Consider the following 19113-nt stretch of genomic DNA (forward strand, 5'->3'; position numbering starts at 1 on the left):
ACTAAGCCATATAATGACAAGAATATTGGTGCATCTCTGGCTGTCGTGACCTGCTGCCCCTCTGGCTGTCGTGACCTGCTGCTCGCCCCACTGGCTGTCAAGACCTGATGTAGAAGTCATTCATCATCAGACACCAGCTTATAGCAGCGTTCCTGAGGAATCTAAGACCAGTTATAGACAGTGGCCTCCAGGTTCCTAATATTCTTGGGTTGTTAAGGGAAGGGACCGAAAAATCATTGTAAGGACATAAAGGAGGAATAAAAAGGATACAGTGGCAGTGAGCTAACGGAGAGTTAAAGCTGGAAGTAGAGGTCACAGAGAAACACTGGCTGCACTACCAGGATGTGGCAGAGACTGGCGGTCAAAAACCCAGGAGTGACCACCTGGAGAAGATTTGATGGCCGCTGGTGCTGAGGTGTCAGTATCCACAGCAGGGCGCAACCTAAATGCTGACCATCTCCATCTCCGAACTCCAGGACTTGACCTTTACTGACCCAAAATCAGAAGAAAAGTCACCTCCAATCTACTCAATATCATAGACATTTTCTAATATACTGAATTTGCATTGGGGGAGGGTAGCGAATACTGGTGATGGCTGCTCTGCTCGGACCGCGGACACGAGATACCGGCATCATGCTCTCCTCTACCGCATAATACATTTCCAAATAATTCAGGAGAATTTGATGGACGCGGCGCCCGCCGTCTGCCACCTCCCCAGAGGCTTCTGCGCCAGTTTTCCCTCTTACATCACATTGATAACTTTCCTCCATTTCTGTAACCACAAGTGAAGGAAAGAACAGAAATCTCCACCGTCTTCCATCGCCTCCTATCATCATTATACAGAAAGTTCCCAGTGATACTAAATGATGAGAGTGGTGAGAGGAAGAGGATGGGGGTTCTCTCCATTTATCATATAACGCGAGGAGGGAAGCAACGCCTGTCATATAGGAATATGGTATCTGTACCTATGATCCTGGTGATCTCTACTTACACAGCCCTTTACCCTTCATACTACTCCAGAGCTGCACTCACTATTCTGCTGGTGCAGTCACTGTGTACATACATTACATTACTGATCCTGAGTTACATCCTGCATTATACTCCAGAGCCTGAGTTACATCCTGTATTATACTCCAGAGCTGCACTCACTATTCTGCTGGTGCAGTCACTGTATACATACATTGCATTACTGATCCTGAGTTACATCCTGTATTATACTCCAGAGCTGCACTCACTATTCTGCTTGTGCAATCACTGTGTACATACATTACATTACTGATCCTGAGTTACCTCCTGTATTATACTCCAGAGCTGCACTCACTACTCTGCTGGTGCAGTCACTGTGTACTTACATTACATTACTGATCCTGTATTATACCCCAGAGCTGCACTCACTATTCTGCTGGTGCAGTCACTGTGTACATACATTATTGATCCTGAGTTACATCCTGTATTATACTCCAGAGCTGCACTCACTATTCTGCTGGTGCAGTCACTGTGTACATACATTACATTACTGATCCTGAGTTACATCCTGTATTATACTGCAGAGCTGCACTCACTATTCTGCTGGTGCAATCACTGTGTACATATATTACTGATCCTGAGTTACATCCTGTATTATACTGCAGAGCTGCACTCACTGTTCTGCTGGTGCAGTCACTGTGTACATATATTACATAACTGATCCTGAGTTACATCCTGTATTATATCCCAGAGCTGCACTCACTATTCTGCTGGTGCAGTCACTGTGTACACGCATTACCTTACTGATCATGAGTTACATCCTGTATTATACTACAGAGCTGCACTCACTATTCTGCTGGTGCAGTCACTGTGTACATACATTACTGATCCTGAGTTACCTCCTGTATTATACTCCAGAGCTGGGCTCACTATTCTGCTGGTGCAATCACTGTGTACATACATTACATTACTGATCCTGAGTTACATCCTGTATTATACTGCAGAGCTGCACTCACTATTCTGCTGGTGCAATCACTGTGTACATATATTACTGATCCTGAGTTACATCCTGTATTATACTGCAGAGCTGCACTCACTGTTCTGCTGGTGCAGTCACTGTGTACATATATTACATAACTGATCCTGAGTTACATCCTGTATTATATCCCAGAGCTGCACTCACTATTCTGCTGGTGCAGTCACTGTGTACACGCATTACATTACTGATCCTGAGTTACATCCTGTATTATACTACAGAGCTGCACTCACTATTCTGCTGGTGCAGTCACTGTGTACATACATTACTGATCCTGAGTTACCTCCTGTATTATACCCCAGAGTTGTGCTCACTATTCTGCTGGTGCAATCACTGTGTACATACATTACATTACTGATCCTGAGTTACATTCTGTATTATATCCCAGAGCTGCACTCACTATTCTGCTGGTGCAATCACTGTGTACATACATTACTGATCCTGAGTTACCTCCTGTATTATACTCCAGAGCTGCACTCACTATTCTGCTGGTGCAGTCACTGTGTACATACATTACATTACTGATCCTGAGTTACATCCTGTATTATACTGCAGAGCTGCACTCACTATTCTGCTGGTGCAATCACTGTGTACATACATTACTGATCCTGAGTTACATCCTGTATTATATCCCAGAGCTGCACTCACTATTCTGCTGGTGCAGTCACTGTGTACACACATTACTGATCCTGAGTTACCTCCTGTATTATACTTCAGAGCTGCACTCACTATTCTGCTGGTGCAGTCACTGTGTACATACATTACTGATCCTGAGTTGCATCCTGTATTATACCCCAGAGCTGCACTCACTATTCTGCTGGTGCAGTCACTGTGTACATACATTACTGATCCTGAGTTGCATCCTGTATTATACCCCAGAGCTGCACTCACTATTCTGCTGGTGCAGTCACTGTGTACATACATTACATTACTGATCCTGAGTTACATCCTGTATTACACTCGAGAGCTGCACTCACTATTCTGCTTGTGCAATCACTGTGTACATACATTACATTACTGATCCTGAGTTACATCCTGTATTATATCCCAGAGCTGCACTCACTATTCTGCTGGTGCAGTCACTGTGTACATACATTACATTACTGATCCTGAGTTACATCCTGTATTATACTCCAGAGCTGCACTCACTATTCTGCTGGTGCAGTCACTGTATACATACATTGCATTACTGATCCTGAGTTACATCCTGTATTATACTCCAGAGCTGCACTCACTATTCTGCGTGTGCAATCACTGTGTACATACATTACTGATCCTGAGTTACCTCCTGTATTATACTCCAGAGCTGCACTCACTGTTCTGCTGTGCAGTCACTGTGTACACACATTACACTACTGATCCTGAGTTACATCCTGTATTATACTGCAGAGCTGCACTCACTATTCTGCTGGTGCAGTCACTGTGTACATACATTACATTACTGATCCTGAGTTACATCCTGTATTATATCCCAGAGCTGCACTCACTATTCTGCGTGTGCAATCACTGTGTACATACATTACTGATCCTGAGTTACCTCCTGTATTATACTCCAGAGCTGCACTCACTGTTCTGCTGTGCAGTCACTGTGTACACACATTACACTACTGATCCTGAGTTACATCCTGTATTATACTGCAGAGCTGCACTCACTATTCTGCTGGTGCAATCACTGTGTACATACATTACTGATCCTGAGTTACATCCTGTATTATATCCCAGAGCTGCACTCACTATTCTGCTGGTGCAGTCACTGTGTACACACATTACTGATCCCGAGTTACCTCCTGTATTATACTCCAGAGCTGCACTCACTATTCTGCTGGTGCAGTCACTGTATACATACATTGCATTACTGATCCTGAGTTACATCCTGTATTATACTCCAGAGCTGCACTCACTATTCTGCGTGTGCAATCACTGTGTACATACATTACTGATCCTGAGTTACCTCCTGTATTATACTCCAGAGCTGCACTCACTATTCTGCTGGTGCAGTCACTGTGTACATACATTACATTACTGATCCTGAGTTACCTCCTGTATTATACCCCAGAGCTGCACTCACTATTCTGCTGGTGCAGTCACTGTGTACATACATTACATTACTGATCCTGAGTTACATCCTGTATTATACTCCAAAGCTGCGCTCACTATTCTGCTGGTGCAGTCACTGTGTACATACATTACATTACTGATCCTGAGTTACGTCCTGTATTATACTCCAGAGCTGCACTCACTATTCTGCTGGTGCAGTCACTGTGTACATACATTACACAGTAATTACACATTACACATACATTACACATACATTACACAGTTTGTCCTATTGGACAAACAATCAGCAGATTTGGGTTCCAGTATCATCTCTATGCTGATGACACCCAATTATACACTTCTTCCCCTGACATCACCCCTACCCTAATTCAAAATACCAAGGATTGTCTGTCTGCTGTCTCTAGCATCATGTCCTCCCTCTATCTGAAACTAAATCTCTCTAAAACTGAACTTCTTGTGTTTCTCCCCTCTACTAACCTCACTCTACCTAACATCGAAATAACCCTGGAGGGTTCAACCATAACTCCCAAGCAGCATGCCCGCTGTCTTGGGGTCATATTCGACACTGAACTTTCCTTTACTCCGTACATCCGATCACTCAGTCGCTCTTGTCACCTGCATCTTAAAAACATCTCCAGAATCCGACCTTTTCTCACCTTTGAAACTGCTAAGACTCTTACTGTCGCTCTTATTCATTCTCGCCTGGACTACTGCAACTCTCTTCTGATCGGTCTCCCTCTTACCAAACTTTCTCCTCTCCAATCCATCTTGAATGCGGCAGCCAGGGTCATATTTCTGTCCAGCCGCTTCACCGATGCCTCCATCTTGTGCCAGTCATTACACTGGCTACCTATTCGCTACAGGGTCCAGTATAAACTCATCTCTCTCACCCATAAAGCTCTCCACTGTTCTGCACCGCCTTATATCTCCTCTCTCATCTCTGTCTATCGCCCTACACGTGCCCTCCGTTCTACAAATGACCTAAGACTAACATCCCCCGTAATCCGAACCTCGCACCTCCGTCTCCAAGACTTCTCTCGTGCTGCTCCAGCTCTCTGGAATGCACTTCCCCAGACGATCAGACTGATACCTAGCCCTGACCTATTCAAGCGCGCTTTGAAAACCCATCTCTTCAAAGAAGCCTATCACATCAACTACTCAGCAAGCTAACTTTGCCCTGTTCCCTCCTTCCAAATATTATTCTGAATCTGCACCCTACTATTCATCTGTCTCCACACCCTTCATGCACATAACTGCACTTGATACTTGTCTATTGCACTTAAACACACGGGCTGATGACCGGATCATGCAGCTTTATATGAAAATCCCTATTATAATTGCCAGACCTGAATTAACAAGCATTTCTCACCTACTGTGTCCCCCCATTTCCTTGTAGATTGTAAGCTTGCGAGCAGGGACCTCACTCCTAATGTCATTGTTTGAATTGTCTTAACTTGTATTGAATTTATTGTCTGTACATGTCCCCGCTTAATTGTAAAGTGCTGCGGAATATGTTGGCGCTATATAAATAAAAATTATTATTATTATTATTATTATTACATTACGTTACTGATCCTGAGTTACATCCTGTATTATACTCCAGAGCTGCACTCACTATTCTGCTGGTGCAGTCACTGTGTACATACATTACGTTACTGATCCTGAGTTACCTCCTGTATTATACTCCAGAGCTGCACTCACTATTCTGCTGATGCAGTCACTGTGTACATACATTACATTACTGATCCTGAGTTACATCCTGTATTATACCCCAGAGCTGCACTCACTATTCTGCCACCAATTGCGCTCCTCTCTCCTATCTCCAGCATTGTACGGCTCATCTCATGTGATATTTTCAGACATCAAGGTTTTGGTGCTCTGCCAAAAATCTTGTGGTTTTACAGCAAATAGTTATCATGGGTTAATGAGCTTTGTCTGTGTGCTGCGGACCCCCTTTCCCTTGCCCCTTGGTCTCAGGTTCGGCTTGTGCAGGAAATGGGAAGGGTTTGGGCAATACTAATATATTAGGGAGCGGCACAATCAGTAGATGAGCCTGCGGTGAGTGCGGAGCGCCCCTGCTGGCTCTGTACGTGCCCCATCTCCTTCCGCCGGTGTCTCAGGGGCACTTGTGGCTCTGAAAAATGTGATCAATATCACCATGGAAACATGGCAGAAAGAAGGCGATTGGCTGCAAACGGAGCTCAGCTCTTTCCTGAGCCGCAGTTGATCTGACTCCGACAAGACCGGCGGAGGAAAGTAAGAAGCTGCGCTCCCTGCGAGACTCCACACTCACCACCCACAGAAGTCTACGGAGCCGGAAACTACCCCGTCTCTGACTACAAGTGGCGTTGTAGTACACAGATGTCCGCCATCCGTCACAGCAGATCGTCCAAACCGGCGGCTCCGAACTGAGTCCGTCCCAATGGGTAACTCCGTGCCATGGGCGTTTCAATGGGCAACTCTGCATCTGGACGGACGCGGGTACGCCTGTTGAGACGGACGCGGGTTGGCCTGTTTGTACAATCGGGCGAACCCGCGTCCCTCCACACGGGCGAACCCGCGTCCCTCCACACGAGCGAACCCGCGTCCCTCCACACGGGCGAACCCGCGTCTCTCCACACGGGCGAACCCGCGTCCCTCCAAACCGGCGAACCCGCGTCCCTCCACACCGGCGAACCCGCGTCCCTCCACACCGGCGAACCCGCGTCCCTCCACACCGGCGAACCCGCGTCCCTCCACACCGGCGTCCCTCCAAACCGGCGAACCCGCGTCCCTCCACACGAGCGAACCCGCGTCCCTCCACACGGGCGAACCCGCGTCTCTCCACACGGGCGAACCCGCGTCTCTCCACACGGGCGAACCCGCGTCCCTCCAAACCGGCGAACCCGCGTCCCTCCACACCGGCGAACCCGCGTCCCTCCACACCGGCGAACCCGCGTCCCTCCACACCGGCGAACCCGCGTCCCTCCACACCGGCGAACCCGCGTCCCTCCACACCGGCGAACCCGCGTCCCTCCACACCGGCGTCCCTCCAAACCGGCGAACCCGCGTCCCTCCACACGGGCGAACCCGCGTCCCTCCACACGGGCGAACCCGCGTCCCTCCACACGGGCGAACCCGCGTCCCTCCACACGGGCGAACCCGCGTCCCTCCACACGGGCGAACCCGCGTCCCTCCACACGGGCGAACCCGCGTCCCTCCACACGGGCGAACCCGCGTCCCTCCAAACGGGCGAACCCGCGTCCCTCCAAACGGGCGAACCCGCGTCCCTCCAAACGGGCGAACCCGCGTCCCTCCAAACGGGCGAACCCGCGTCCCTCCAAACGGGCGAACCCGCGTCCCTCCAAACCTTGTCCTAAATGCGGTGGTGCATATACTCGGCCCCCCACACTTATTGTCTACGGGACTGATGCAAAGTCTCATTTTTGGGGTTACCAAGCCCCGATCTCAGGATTTCTGGGGGTCCGACGACTGGGATCCAGTAGATAAGAGATAACCCTTTACACAGGCTATCACAAACATTTGCCAGGATCCAATGACTGTGACCTCCCTGGAGCCTCCACTCTTGATACACAAAGAGCAAGGTCAAAGAAAGCCACAACATCTAACAGAACCTGACCATGTACGGCCGCGTTCACACAGAATCTGACCATGTATGGCCGCATTCACACAGAATCTGACCATGTACGGCCGCGTTCACACAGAATCTGACCATGTACGGCCGCGTTCACACAGAATCTGACCATGTACGGCCGCGTTCACACAGAATCTGACCATGTACGGCCGCGTTCACACAGAATCTGACCATGTACGGCCGCGTTCACACAGAATCTGACCATGTACGGCCGCGTTCACACAGAATCTGACCATGTACGGCCGCGTTCACACAGAATCTGACCATGTATGGCCGCGTTCACACAGAATCTGATCATGTATGGCCGCGTTCACACAGAATCTGACCATGTATGGCCGCGTTCACACAGAATCTGACCATGTACGGCCGCGGTCACACAGGCATCGCAAGATCTGTTGTTCTGCTGTAGGAAATATTGCAAGAGACAGATGGGCCCTATGAGGGACACAAGCCGGAGGGACACGTGCCGGAGGGACTCCCTGTCTTTAATGGGGCTGTTCGGTTTTTGCCACGTTTCCCCCGTGGGAGCATCAGACCATGTGCAGACTGCGCTGACAGTAATACCGTACATATTGGGGCAGAATCTGCAAGAAATTAGCAGCCACAAGTTTTAGACCAAGTTGCCCGGATTTCGCTGAGAATTTACAGCAGATTTCTCCTTCCGCTTTAGGAAGTTAAATCCGTGGTGAAGATCATGATGAATCACCGCACCGCGGAACCACATCCACAGCGCCGTCAGCTGACCCCGCAGACCACCTGAGTTACAGCCCACTACCATACCACGCAGCGAATGTCCATCCAGACGGGGATGTGCTGCATATCCAACCTGTGGGCACAAACCCACAGAGCGCCTACAGCGTGTGTCCGTCTATTATAGGGCTCGTCCCACCCCTTCATACGGCCGGCCGGTACCAGCACGCTGGGTGCTATGGACGATGACGTCAGGGGTATTTCAGGGGCGCAAAGTAATCTGATAAAAGGTGAAGATGCGGAAAACGTCAGACGTCATCCCACAGCCAGCGTCATTTACACGACTGCGGCGCTCGTTTCCCATGGTAATGAATGTTTCTGCTCTCATAGATGCCCTCAAAGTGTATACGTCTAACACCAGAAGCCGGCCCACAATGAGCTGTGACGCAATTGTGACGATTTGTATGAGTGTGGAGAATTATAAAAAGCCCCCGCTCTAGTACTGTGGACTGGATCCAACAGGGTCCAGCAGGGTGAGGAGGAGACGCGGGGCGCGGAGGAGCCATGGAGTCATGCGTCGCGGAGGAGGCCCAGGTCAAGGAGGAGGGGCAAGGCAGGGAGGAGGTGGCATGGGTTGAGGAGGCATGGGGCGGGGAGGAGACACGAGGCGAAGAGGACAAGGATATGAGTGGGAATATACTGATTGCACTGCTGCCTCCTATAATGGGGCAGGCTCATGTGACGAGATCTGCACTGTGAGCACAGCACGACCGACCAGCTGCAGATGAATTAGGTTTATAACCTGTAGGACTTGTATCAGGTCCTACATGTGACACATCCATAATGCAGAGCCACAGTCAGCGGGGTGTGGATGGAGCAGTGTAGGACATGAACAAGGTCACTCCAGGCTTATGATGCTGAAGATACCCAGAAAAGGACGAGGCTGTCCGGGGCTGTCCTCATCACTGTCCTCATCACTGTGATAGACTGGAACTGAGCAGTAGGACAAATGTCCAACCCGCTAGTCCACTGGAAAGCAGAGGGCCTGGAGATCGGCACGGGTCAATACCATTCTGACAATTATCATACACCTTGTGGACAGGAGACAACCACCCTCCACTGGAGGCCCATCCTCAGACAGGGTCACACAGGTTCCATCTTCCACTCCATCTCTGGGTCCAGAGAATTGGGATCTGCACTGATCTTCGTGAAATAAGGGTCACAGTCCCAAGTAATCAACAACAATCTCAAAGGTGATCGCTCCCATCACCGACATGGTCAGGCAGCGTGACGCCAGGGTCGGACACCGCCAACAGCTCAATCTCTCACACCACTACGTCAAGTCAGAAGTTCCTGGAATCACTTTTAATGTAGTGAAGAGAAGCAGCTGGCAGAATCCTGGATAGGAGGCGCAGAGAGGGTTAATGGGACCAATATATGGGGGGAGGTTTGCTAGTAATGACTAGATGAGATGGACAGAACTAGTCAATCCCACCCTCCAATCCAGGAGGTGCAGCTGGTTTAAAAGGACAGCTGAGATGTTCATTCCTTGCCTAGGAGTGGAGGTGCAGAAACCTCTGGTATTTGGGTCTGTGTACGCCGGGGCGGAGGACCTGTGTACGCCGGGGCGGAGGACCTGTGTACGCCGGGGCGGAGGACCTGTGTACGCCGGGGCGGAGGACCTGTGTACGCCGGGGCGGAGGACCTGTGTACGCCGGGGCGGAGGACCTGTGTACGCCGGGGCGGAGGACCTGGGTACGCCGGGGCGGAGGACCTGGGTACGCCGGGGCGGAGGACCTGGGTACGCCGGGGCGGAGGACCTGGGTACGCCGGGGCGGAGGACCTGGGTACGCCGGGGCGGAGGACCTGGGTACGCCGGGGCGGAGGACCTGGGTACGCCGGGGCGGAGGACCTGGGTACGCCGGGGAGGAGGACCTGGGTACGCCGGGGAGGAGGACCTGGGTACGCCGGGGAGGAGGACCTGGGTACGCCGGGGAGGAGGACCTGGGTACGCCGGGGCGGAGGACCTGGGTACGCCGGGGCGGAGGACCTGGGTACGCCGGGGCGGAGGACCTGGGTACGCCGGGGCGGAGGACCTGGGTACGCCGGGGCGGAGGACCTGGGTACGCCGGGGCGGAGGACCTGGGTACGCCGGGGCGGAGGACCTGGGTACGCCGGGGCGGAGGACCTGGGTACGCCGGGGCGGAGGACCTGGGTACGCCGGGGCGGAGGACCTGGGTACGCCGGGGCGGAGGACCTGGGTACGCCGGGGCGGAGGACCTGGGTACGCCGGGGCGGAGGACCTGGGTACGCCGGGGCGGAGGACCTGGGTACGCCGGGGCGGAGGACCTGGGTACGCCTGGGCGGAGGACCTGGGTACGCCTGGGCGGAGGACCTGGGTACGCCTGGGCGGAGGACCTGGGTACGCCTGGGCGGAGGACCTGGGTACGCCTGGGCGGAGGACCTGGGTACGCCTGGGCGGAGGACCTGGGTACGCCTGGGCGGAGGACCTGGGTACGCCTGGGCGGAGGACCTATGTAAATTGCTTAGACTCTGTAAGAGGCCGAGTATTGAGCTGTCAATATTTAGCAGCTGAGCAGTTCTGTTTCTCATTCTGCAGAAAGGAAGTTTATGGCGTTATTAAACTTTCCTGTTGGGACAAGAAATTGCAGGCCTGTGAGAACGCTGCCAAATATGAGAATGGGAGGCCTTGCACATAATGGCTCTGAAGGACGACGTCGAGACTTTCCTGACGGTATTTGAGAGGGTGGCAGACAGAGAGAAACTGCCCCAATAGGTGGAGGTCCTGGAGCCGTATCCTAATGGGGAACCATAGAAGGTGTATTATGACCTTACCCTGCAGGATGCCAAGGAGTATGGCAAGCAGAAGGTGTGGATGGCAAGTTTGGGTGTAATTCTGGCAGTCTGGGCGCAAAGGGTTCACCTCTGGCACTCCCAAAGGTACAAGGCTCCTCTGTCCCAGATGTTCGACCTTTAACACCTGGTGCAAAAATGGCTGCAGCCCGAGACCTGATCTCCAGCACAGATGGTGGAAAGAACGGTGGTGGACCAATTTATCCACTTACTACTGAAATCTGTGTCCCACATCAGAGGGCAGGGCATATGCATTGTGCCCTACCTGGACGACCTGCTGATAATAGGAGCCTCCTACCAGATCCTGGAAAGCCAGGTGACTCAAATCCTGAGTATTCTTCAATCATTGGGGTGGATCCTGAATATAAAAAAGTCACAGATCCAGCCTTCCCAGGAGATAAAATTCTTAGGAATCCTCCTAGATTCAAGAAAACAAATGACCTTCCTCCCAGAGGAACATCAGAGGTCCATAATATCAAGGATCTCAAGTTTCAGGGAGCAAAGGTCCCCAACCCTCAGGTCAGCCATGTCTATACTAGGGTCAATGACCTCCTGCATTCAGTCAGTGCTTTGGGCGCAGGGCCACTCCAGTCCCACAAATTATGGCAGAAGCTCTGCCATAATCTTGGAAAATACTCGAGGGGCAGAGGATATCCCAAAGGGAAGCACGTTGTACTGATAGTGCCTGACTTCTGAACCCTGGCGGATCTCAAACCTCAGATACTTCCTGTGAGAAAGATGTATGGGGATGTGAAAAATAGGCATCCTTTAAGTCTATGGTTGCCATGAAGTGAGACAGCCCTATCAGAAGAATAGCGGTCTTCACCGACTCCATCTTGAATCTGTGATATACGATGTGTCGGTTGAGGCCCTTCAGATTTATTATTCTTCTTGCCTCTCCTGTGGGTTTTCTCACTAGTCTCACTAGGAACAGTCTGGAATAATGCCTCTTCCCCGTTCCTCCACAGGGACCGGAGAGATGGCGTTTGATTGTAGCAGGATCTGGATGCCAGTTTTTAGTGCTGGAGTCTCCCGAGGTGGTAGGGAGGTAACTTTTATACCCCGCGGGGGGGGAAGGATTCGAGTTCTAGAAGCAGGCCCTCCCTGATCACGTTGAGGACCCAGGGGCTGTTGGAAATCATCTGCCAAGAGTGAATAAACCTCGAAAGCCTCCCCCCCCCACCGGGGTCGAGTCATTGTTTTTCTTGTGGCTGTTGCTGCTGCTGGGGGACCAGGATGTTCCTGCCTCTCCCCTTAGCATAACTCCATCTTCCAGTCTTTCCCTTGCCTCTCGGCTGGGATGACTGATTCTGGGGGGGCTCGAAAAAGCCGCTTTTTTGTGGTCCTCTGCTCAGGAAGCACTTTAGACATGTTCACCCTTGAAGGGTAAAGAACAGAGTTTAACCTTGGAAGTCACGTCCCCGCTCCACGTTTTAAGCCAAAGGGCCCGTCTTGCAGAATTGGACTGGACCATGGCTCTGGCAGAAGAGCGGATCATCTCCATTGATGCATCGGCCAAGAAGCCTGTAGCTCTCTCTAGTATGGGAAGGGAGTTAAGGAGGTCACCTCTTGAGGTTCCCCGGGAAATATGACTCTCTAGTTCCTCTATCCATTGGAAGAGAGACCTAGAGACACATGTGGACGCTATTCCTGATTTTAGGGATAAGGCAGAAGTTTCCCAGGCTTTTCTTAGGAGGCTTTCTGCCTTACGGTCCATCGGGTCTCTAAGCTGGGACACGTCATCAAATGGAAGGACAGTCTTTTTCACCACTCTCACCACCTGGACATCAACCTTCGGGATGTCTTATTTAAACTCCTCTCCTTCCAGGGGGAATCTATGCCTGAGCTCCGACGGGGCTGAGTAGCGCTTCTCTGGGTACTCCCATTCCTACGAGATCATGTCTACTATGCTCTTATGAACTGGGAAATCTGTTTGTCTTGGTCCCTGAAATCCTCCGAACATGCGGTCCTGTGCTGACTGAGTAACGGGTTCGTCCTCTGGGCCCATAGTGGCCCGCACAGCACTGACCAGCTCCTCCACATATTCCACAGAAAGGAGGCATCTCCTGGTTTCGGCTGATTTGGAAGTTCCCGGTTGTTCCCAACTCTCGGAGCCTGAATTATATGACCTCTCTGATTCGGATTTCGAGTCCTCTATTTGTATTTTTTCGTCTTTTTGGGGATGGGGAGCCTACAATCGGAGGAGGTGGGGGGGGGGAGACAGGGCAGCCAGAGAGGTCTGGACCTGATGAGTAACCAGGCTGCGGATTTCGTCAATTAGTGACGGGTGCTCAGCCCTGACCACCCTGTCCGTGCAAGCCTGACACAGTTTTTTCACTCAATTTGAGGGAAGCTTTGCACTGCATATGGCACATTTGGCTGACTTGCTGGTGGTATTGGTGCTTTTGTGGGCAGACTTTTCTCCCTATAAAAAAGGGGGAGAAGCATTTTGAGGACCTCTATCCCAGGACCGCACCACTAGGACCCACCCCAGGTAACACTCACTGTGGCTGGGGCAGCGATGGGCTCTGCAGACGCAGGGCAGGAAGAACCGTCCATGCTGACAGAGGATTTCGTCTTACCTGTCGGCGTCTTCCGGCAGGTTAATAAGGGGTTAACCCCGCCCTCAGCGCAGATTTTTCATTTTTTCCCCCTCCTCCTCCCTGGGTCCTGGAGCAGGCACAGCGGATGCTGGCGAGCTCCACGCGCCGGCAGCTGAATGGGGGCCGCCATGACAGGAAGTGTTCAGACATACCCCGGAAGTGACCGTGCGTGACGTCACTTCCGGGTCACCGCACGACGCACGGCAGGAGGAGGAGAGACCGGAGAGCTGCGGGAGGCCTCCGGTCGGGGATCACTGGCCCGCTTTACTTCCCCTGGGAGAGCGCGGGTGGGCCAGGAACAGTCCCGAATTCTAAGAAGACGGGAGCAGTCTGGAGGAGGGGAGGCAGCGCCACCGACCACCACTGCCCGGCTTAGGATAACAGGTATGCTGCAGCAGCCGGCCACACAGCATACCGAACCTCTCCATGCCCCATGGGGGACAGGAAAGACACTGGTGAGAGGGAGGTGGGTGGGACCTTTTAACCTCTCGAACTTCCTGTCCCCCATTAGGGCGTGGAGACAACCTCCTATGCTGTCGTGGAAGTTTGCTAGAGAAAAGGAAGCTCTACCAGGTATGTCATAACGGCTTGGTCAAACTTTGATGGGATTCATGATTGATTGGATGAAAATGTCCAGCGCGCAGCTTTGGGCAGAAGGGGAGGGTATGTAGACAAGCAGCTGGCAGAATCCTGGATAGGAGGCGCGGAGATAGTTAATAGAACCAATATATGGGGCCAGGTTTGTTATGAATGATTAGATGATATGGACAGAACTAGTCATTCCCACCCTTCAATCAAGGAGGTACAGCTGATTTATAAGGACAGCTGAGCTGTTCATTCCTTGTCTGGAAGTGGAGGTGCAGACATCTCTGGTATTTGGGTCTGTGGATGCGAGTTGGAGGACCTGTGTAAGTTGCTTAGACTCTGTAAGAGACAGAGTATTGGACTGCTGTTTCTCATTCTGTTGTATGAACAATTTTTTTTCATTACTTTCTGCTGTAACTTTATAGAGTTAATAAACCATCCTGTTTGAACAAGAAACTGTGTGCCTGTGTGAATGCTGCCAAATACAAATGAGCTATATCCCTACAGTAGGTGATCGCTTGACGGTCAAAGAATGTGTAATTGTGGGATGTAATCCGCCCGTCCCCCTTCATCTTCTCTCTCCATTACGGGCACATGACAGGCGTCCTCCCTAGTGATGCACAGTATGAGGTTGTCGCATTCGTCACGATCACGAGCTCAACGCGTCTCTGAAGAAGTCGCCCGGAGGCATCAGCGCGTTATCTGCAAATGACTGCGTGAAAAGAAGAGAAAACCCCAGAGATGGCAGGTGCGGTCCTGGTAACAGGGGGGGGACTGATTTCAGTTTTTCAGGTCGTATGCTTTATAGCAATGCTGGTATACACCAGGAGCCAGCAACCTCGATGTTATAGCTATTGGGAGACCACAGTTCCCAGCATTGATTGGCAGCCACCTGACTTTTTTACCCCCAGTGCTTAGTCTCTGACGCAGAATCGCAGGGTGACATTTTGCAGATCCAGTAGGGTCAGTCCGTATGCGGCTGCCAGTTTTTTCTTCCAGAACAGGGCTCCTCGTCCATTGGTTCTGTGGCTGCGCTCTATTAAGTGCTAAGGAGAGAAGCTGCTCTACCAGACACAACCAGACACCGGTGTGGCGCTGTTTATGACAATTTCATGACATGTGTACAGTACTCGAATGATTATTGCTGGGATTCTGCACAGGTCACCACGCCATGACTGTGCAGATAGGTTATAGTGGAGCCCAGGTCACCGTGCCATAACTGTGCTGAAAGGTTATAGTGCAGCCTGGGTCACAGCGCCATGACTGTGCTGAAAGGTTATAGTGCAGCCTGGGTCACAGCGCCATGACTGTGCTGAAAGGTTATAGTGGAGCCCGGGTCACCGCAACATGACTGTGCTGAAAGGTTATAGTGCAGCCCGGGTCACCGTGCCAGGACTGTGCTGAAAGGTTATAGTGCAGCCTGGGTCACAGCGCCATGACTGTGCTGAAAGGTTATAGTGGAGCCCGGGTCACCGCAACATGACTGTGCTGAAAGGTTATAGTGGAGCCCGGGTCACCGCGCCATGACTGTGCTGAAAGGTTAGAGCGGAGCCCGGGTCACCGCACCCTGACAGTGCTGAAAGGTTATAGTGGAGCCCGGGTCACCGCGCCATGACTGTGCTGAAAGGTTATAGTGGAGCCTGGGTCACCGCGCCATGACTGTGCTGAAAGGTTATAGTGGAGCCCGGGTCACCGCGCCATGACTGTGCTGAAAGGTTATAGTGGAGCCCGGGTCACCGCAACATGACTGTGCTGAAAGGTTAGAGCGGAGCCCGGGTCACCGCAACATGACTGTGCTGAAAGGTTAGAGCGGAGCCCGGGTCACCGCACCCTGACAGTGCTGAAAGGTTATAGTGGAGCCCGGGTCACCGCAACATGACTGTGCTGAAAGGTTAGAGTGGAGCCCGGGTCACCGCAACATGACTGTGCTGAAAGGTTATAGTGGAGCCTGGGTCACCGCAACATGACTGTGCTGAAAGGTTACAGCGGAGCCCGGGTCACCGCAACATGACTGTGCTGAAAGGTTATAGTGCAGCCTGGGTCACAGCGCCATGACTGTGCTGAAAGGTTATAGTGGAGCCCAGGTCACCGCAACATGACTGTGCTGAAAGGTTAGAGCGGAGCCCGGGTCACCGCAACATGACTGTGCTGAAAGGTTATAATGGAGCCTGGGTCACCGCGCCATGACTGTGCTGAAAGGTTATAGTGGAGCCCGGGTCACCGCGCCATGACTGTGCTGAAAGGTTAGAGCGGAGCCCGGGTCACCGCGCCATGACTGGGCTGAAAGGTTAGAGCGGAGCCTGGGTCACCGCGCCATGACTGTGCTGAAAGGTTATAGTGGAGCCCGGGTCACCACGCCATGACTGTGCTGAAAGGTTATAGTGGAGCCCGGGTCACCGCGCCATGACTGTGCTGAAAGGTTATAGTGGAGCCTGGGTCACAGCGCCATGACTGTGCTGAAAGGTTATAGTGGAGCCCGGGTCACCACGCCATGACTGGGCTGAAAGGTTATAGTGGAGCCTGGGTCACAGCGCCATGACTGGGCTGAAAGGTTATAGTGGAGCCCGGGTCACCACGCCATGACTGTGCTGAAAGGTTATAGTGGAGCCTGGGTCACAGCGCCATGACTGGGCTGAAAGGTTATAGTGGAGCCCGGGTCACCGCGCCATGACTGTGCTGAAAGGTTATAGCGGAGCCTGGGTCACAGCGCCATGACTGTGCTGAGAGGTTATAGTGGAGCCCGGGTCACCACGCCATGACTGGGCTGAAAGGTTATAGAGAAGCCTGGGTCACAGGCAGGCGGGAACCAGGGACTGATACAGCGCGCTGTGCTGCCCCCTCATTGTGCAGCATTTACACGGGTCACTACAATCATACATCTGGACCTGAAAATACTTCACTTACGAAAAGACATGAAAAATGGTCACAAGGTGGAAATGAAAAGATCTGTGACGTTTGTGCTGCTGGCGGATCCTGGTATAAATCCATATACAACAACAGAGGCTGCAGGGGGGGAGGCTGGACTGCAGCGTCAGCCTCCACAGCCGCACCCGCAGGTAACCGGCGGAGTACAGGGACCGAGCGTGCACGATGTGGCACCTACCGTAGGGTCATGTTCAGCGTGTGGTGGGGAGCAGATGGCTCTTCTCTTGTTTTTTGCTCCCCTTCTTACAGGAGACATCACATTTTTATTTTCCTGTCCACATCGCCAACCGCGGCACAAATGGTTTTTATGAAACGATAGGAAGATTTGATTAACGCCGTTCACTTTACTGTATAATGTGCTGGGAAAAAGGGGGTGAAATGGTAAAAAAATGGAGTGTTTTTTAATCATTTTTCTGTCCTACCGGGTTAATCTTATATTTTGACAGACCGCCCTGTGTGTGTATATGGGTTCCTATAGTTTTGGATGGGTGAATGCAGTGATTCCAGCTTTTAGGCTTTTCTTAAATCTTCTTAAGTTTTTTTTCTTTACTTTTCACTTATTCAGCCCCATAGGTGTCTATGGAGATGACTAAAAAGCAGCATGGAGTGACAATGACGGCCTTCCGCAGCGCCTCGCTTCATTTTTTGCATATTTTATACATACTGTAGATATGTGACATTACTTTTAAGTTGTCCTTGTTGTACACTCTGCAGTAAGTGGAGCCTGGCTGTAACCCAGCCGGCCATTGCCCCGTATGGAGGGGACTAAACTCCACAGCCTGCTCCGTACACCCTCGCCCTCTATAAAATTGGGCTGGACACCAATGCCACCCACAGAGGTGACCGGCCGCACCACATGGCCCCAGTAGTCCAGCTCGGAGCCCGCTCTCACCTGTCCGAGTCCTCCTTCACCACAAAGTAGGGGGCTGAATGGCGGTTGGCCTTCACTTGCTCGGGGCACTTGTCGCCTCCGTCCAGCTCCTGCTCCAGGGACGAGCTGGTGCTTCCTTCCCTGCTGATGGTGCTGCCCCGGCCCGGGCTGTTTTCGGTGGACGCTCTCGGGGACTCGGTGTTCTGTTTCAGGGTCTGTAGTTTGGCTAGAGGGATAATATCACAGTTTTGTGGCCGATGCCAGACGGTCCTCTGGGTGCTGGCGTTGTAGTAGTAGAATCGGGACGTATTGGGGTCGAACAGTTCCCACCACTGGTTCTCGTTGGTCCGTTTTATCCGGACGCCGGACGGAGGATCCCAGACGCACTCCCCAGTGATCAGGTTGGCGTACATGCATTCCCGGGTCCGGGGCTCGATGATTTCTACCCATTCCAGCCTAAAAAGGAAAAAAAAAACAACAATTTAATCTCTAATGGCTTCACCTCACATTTCTACATATCTACGATCCTGAGCAGCACGTGGAGACGCCGCACTGCTCAGTACTGCTATCCATGCTGTTACTTTCTAGCTAGTATTTATCTCATCCCAGAGTTGCATTCCCTGGTCCACTGCTCAGTACTGCAGTATGCCATCATTTATTATTATTATTATTATTTATTGTTATAGCGCCATTTTTTCCATGGCGCTTTACATGTGAGGAGCGGTATACATAAAAACAAGTACAATAATCTTAAGCAATACAAGTCATAACTGGTACAGGAGGAGAGAGGACCCTGCCCGCGAGGGCTCACAATCTACAAGGGATGGGTGAGGATAAAGTAGGTGAGGGTAGAGCTGGTCATGCAGCGGTT

At 51.8% G+C, this 19113-nt stretch overlaps 1 protein-coding gene across 2 annotated transcripts in view; it reads right to left on the reverse strand.

Annotated features, from left to right (window-relative positions):
• The window catches only part of ARHGAP39 (Rho GTPase activating protein 39), a 232103-nt gene that overhangs the window by 149860 nt on the left and 63130 nt on the right, over nt 1-19113 (reverse strand). For both annotated transcript variants that reach the window (XM_073577262.1, XM_073577261.1), the window contains exon 2: nt 18264-18698. In XM_073577262.1, coding sequence (XP_073433363.1) covers nt 18264-18698 — 435 coding nt within the window. The remainder of the gene's footprint in view (nt 1-18263; nt 18699-19113) is intronic.

Source organism: Dendrobates tinctorius, unplaced genomic scaffold, assembly GCF_039654945.1.
Source record: "Dendrobates tinctorius isolate UK_male_01 unplaced genomic scaffold, ASM3965494v1 ptg000055l, whole genome shotgun sequence".
NCBI lineage: Eukaryota > Metazoa > Chordata > Amphibia > Anura > Dendrobatidae > Dendrobates > Dendrobates tinctorius.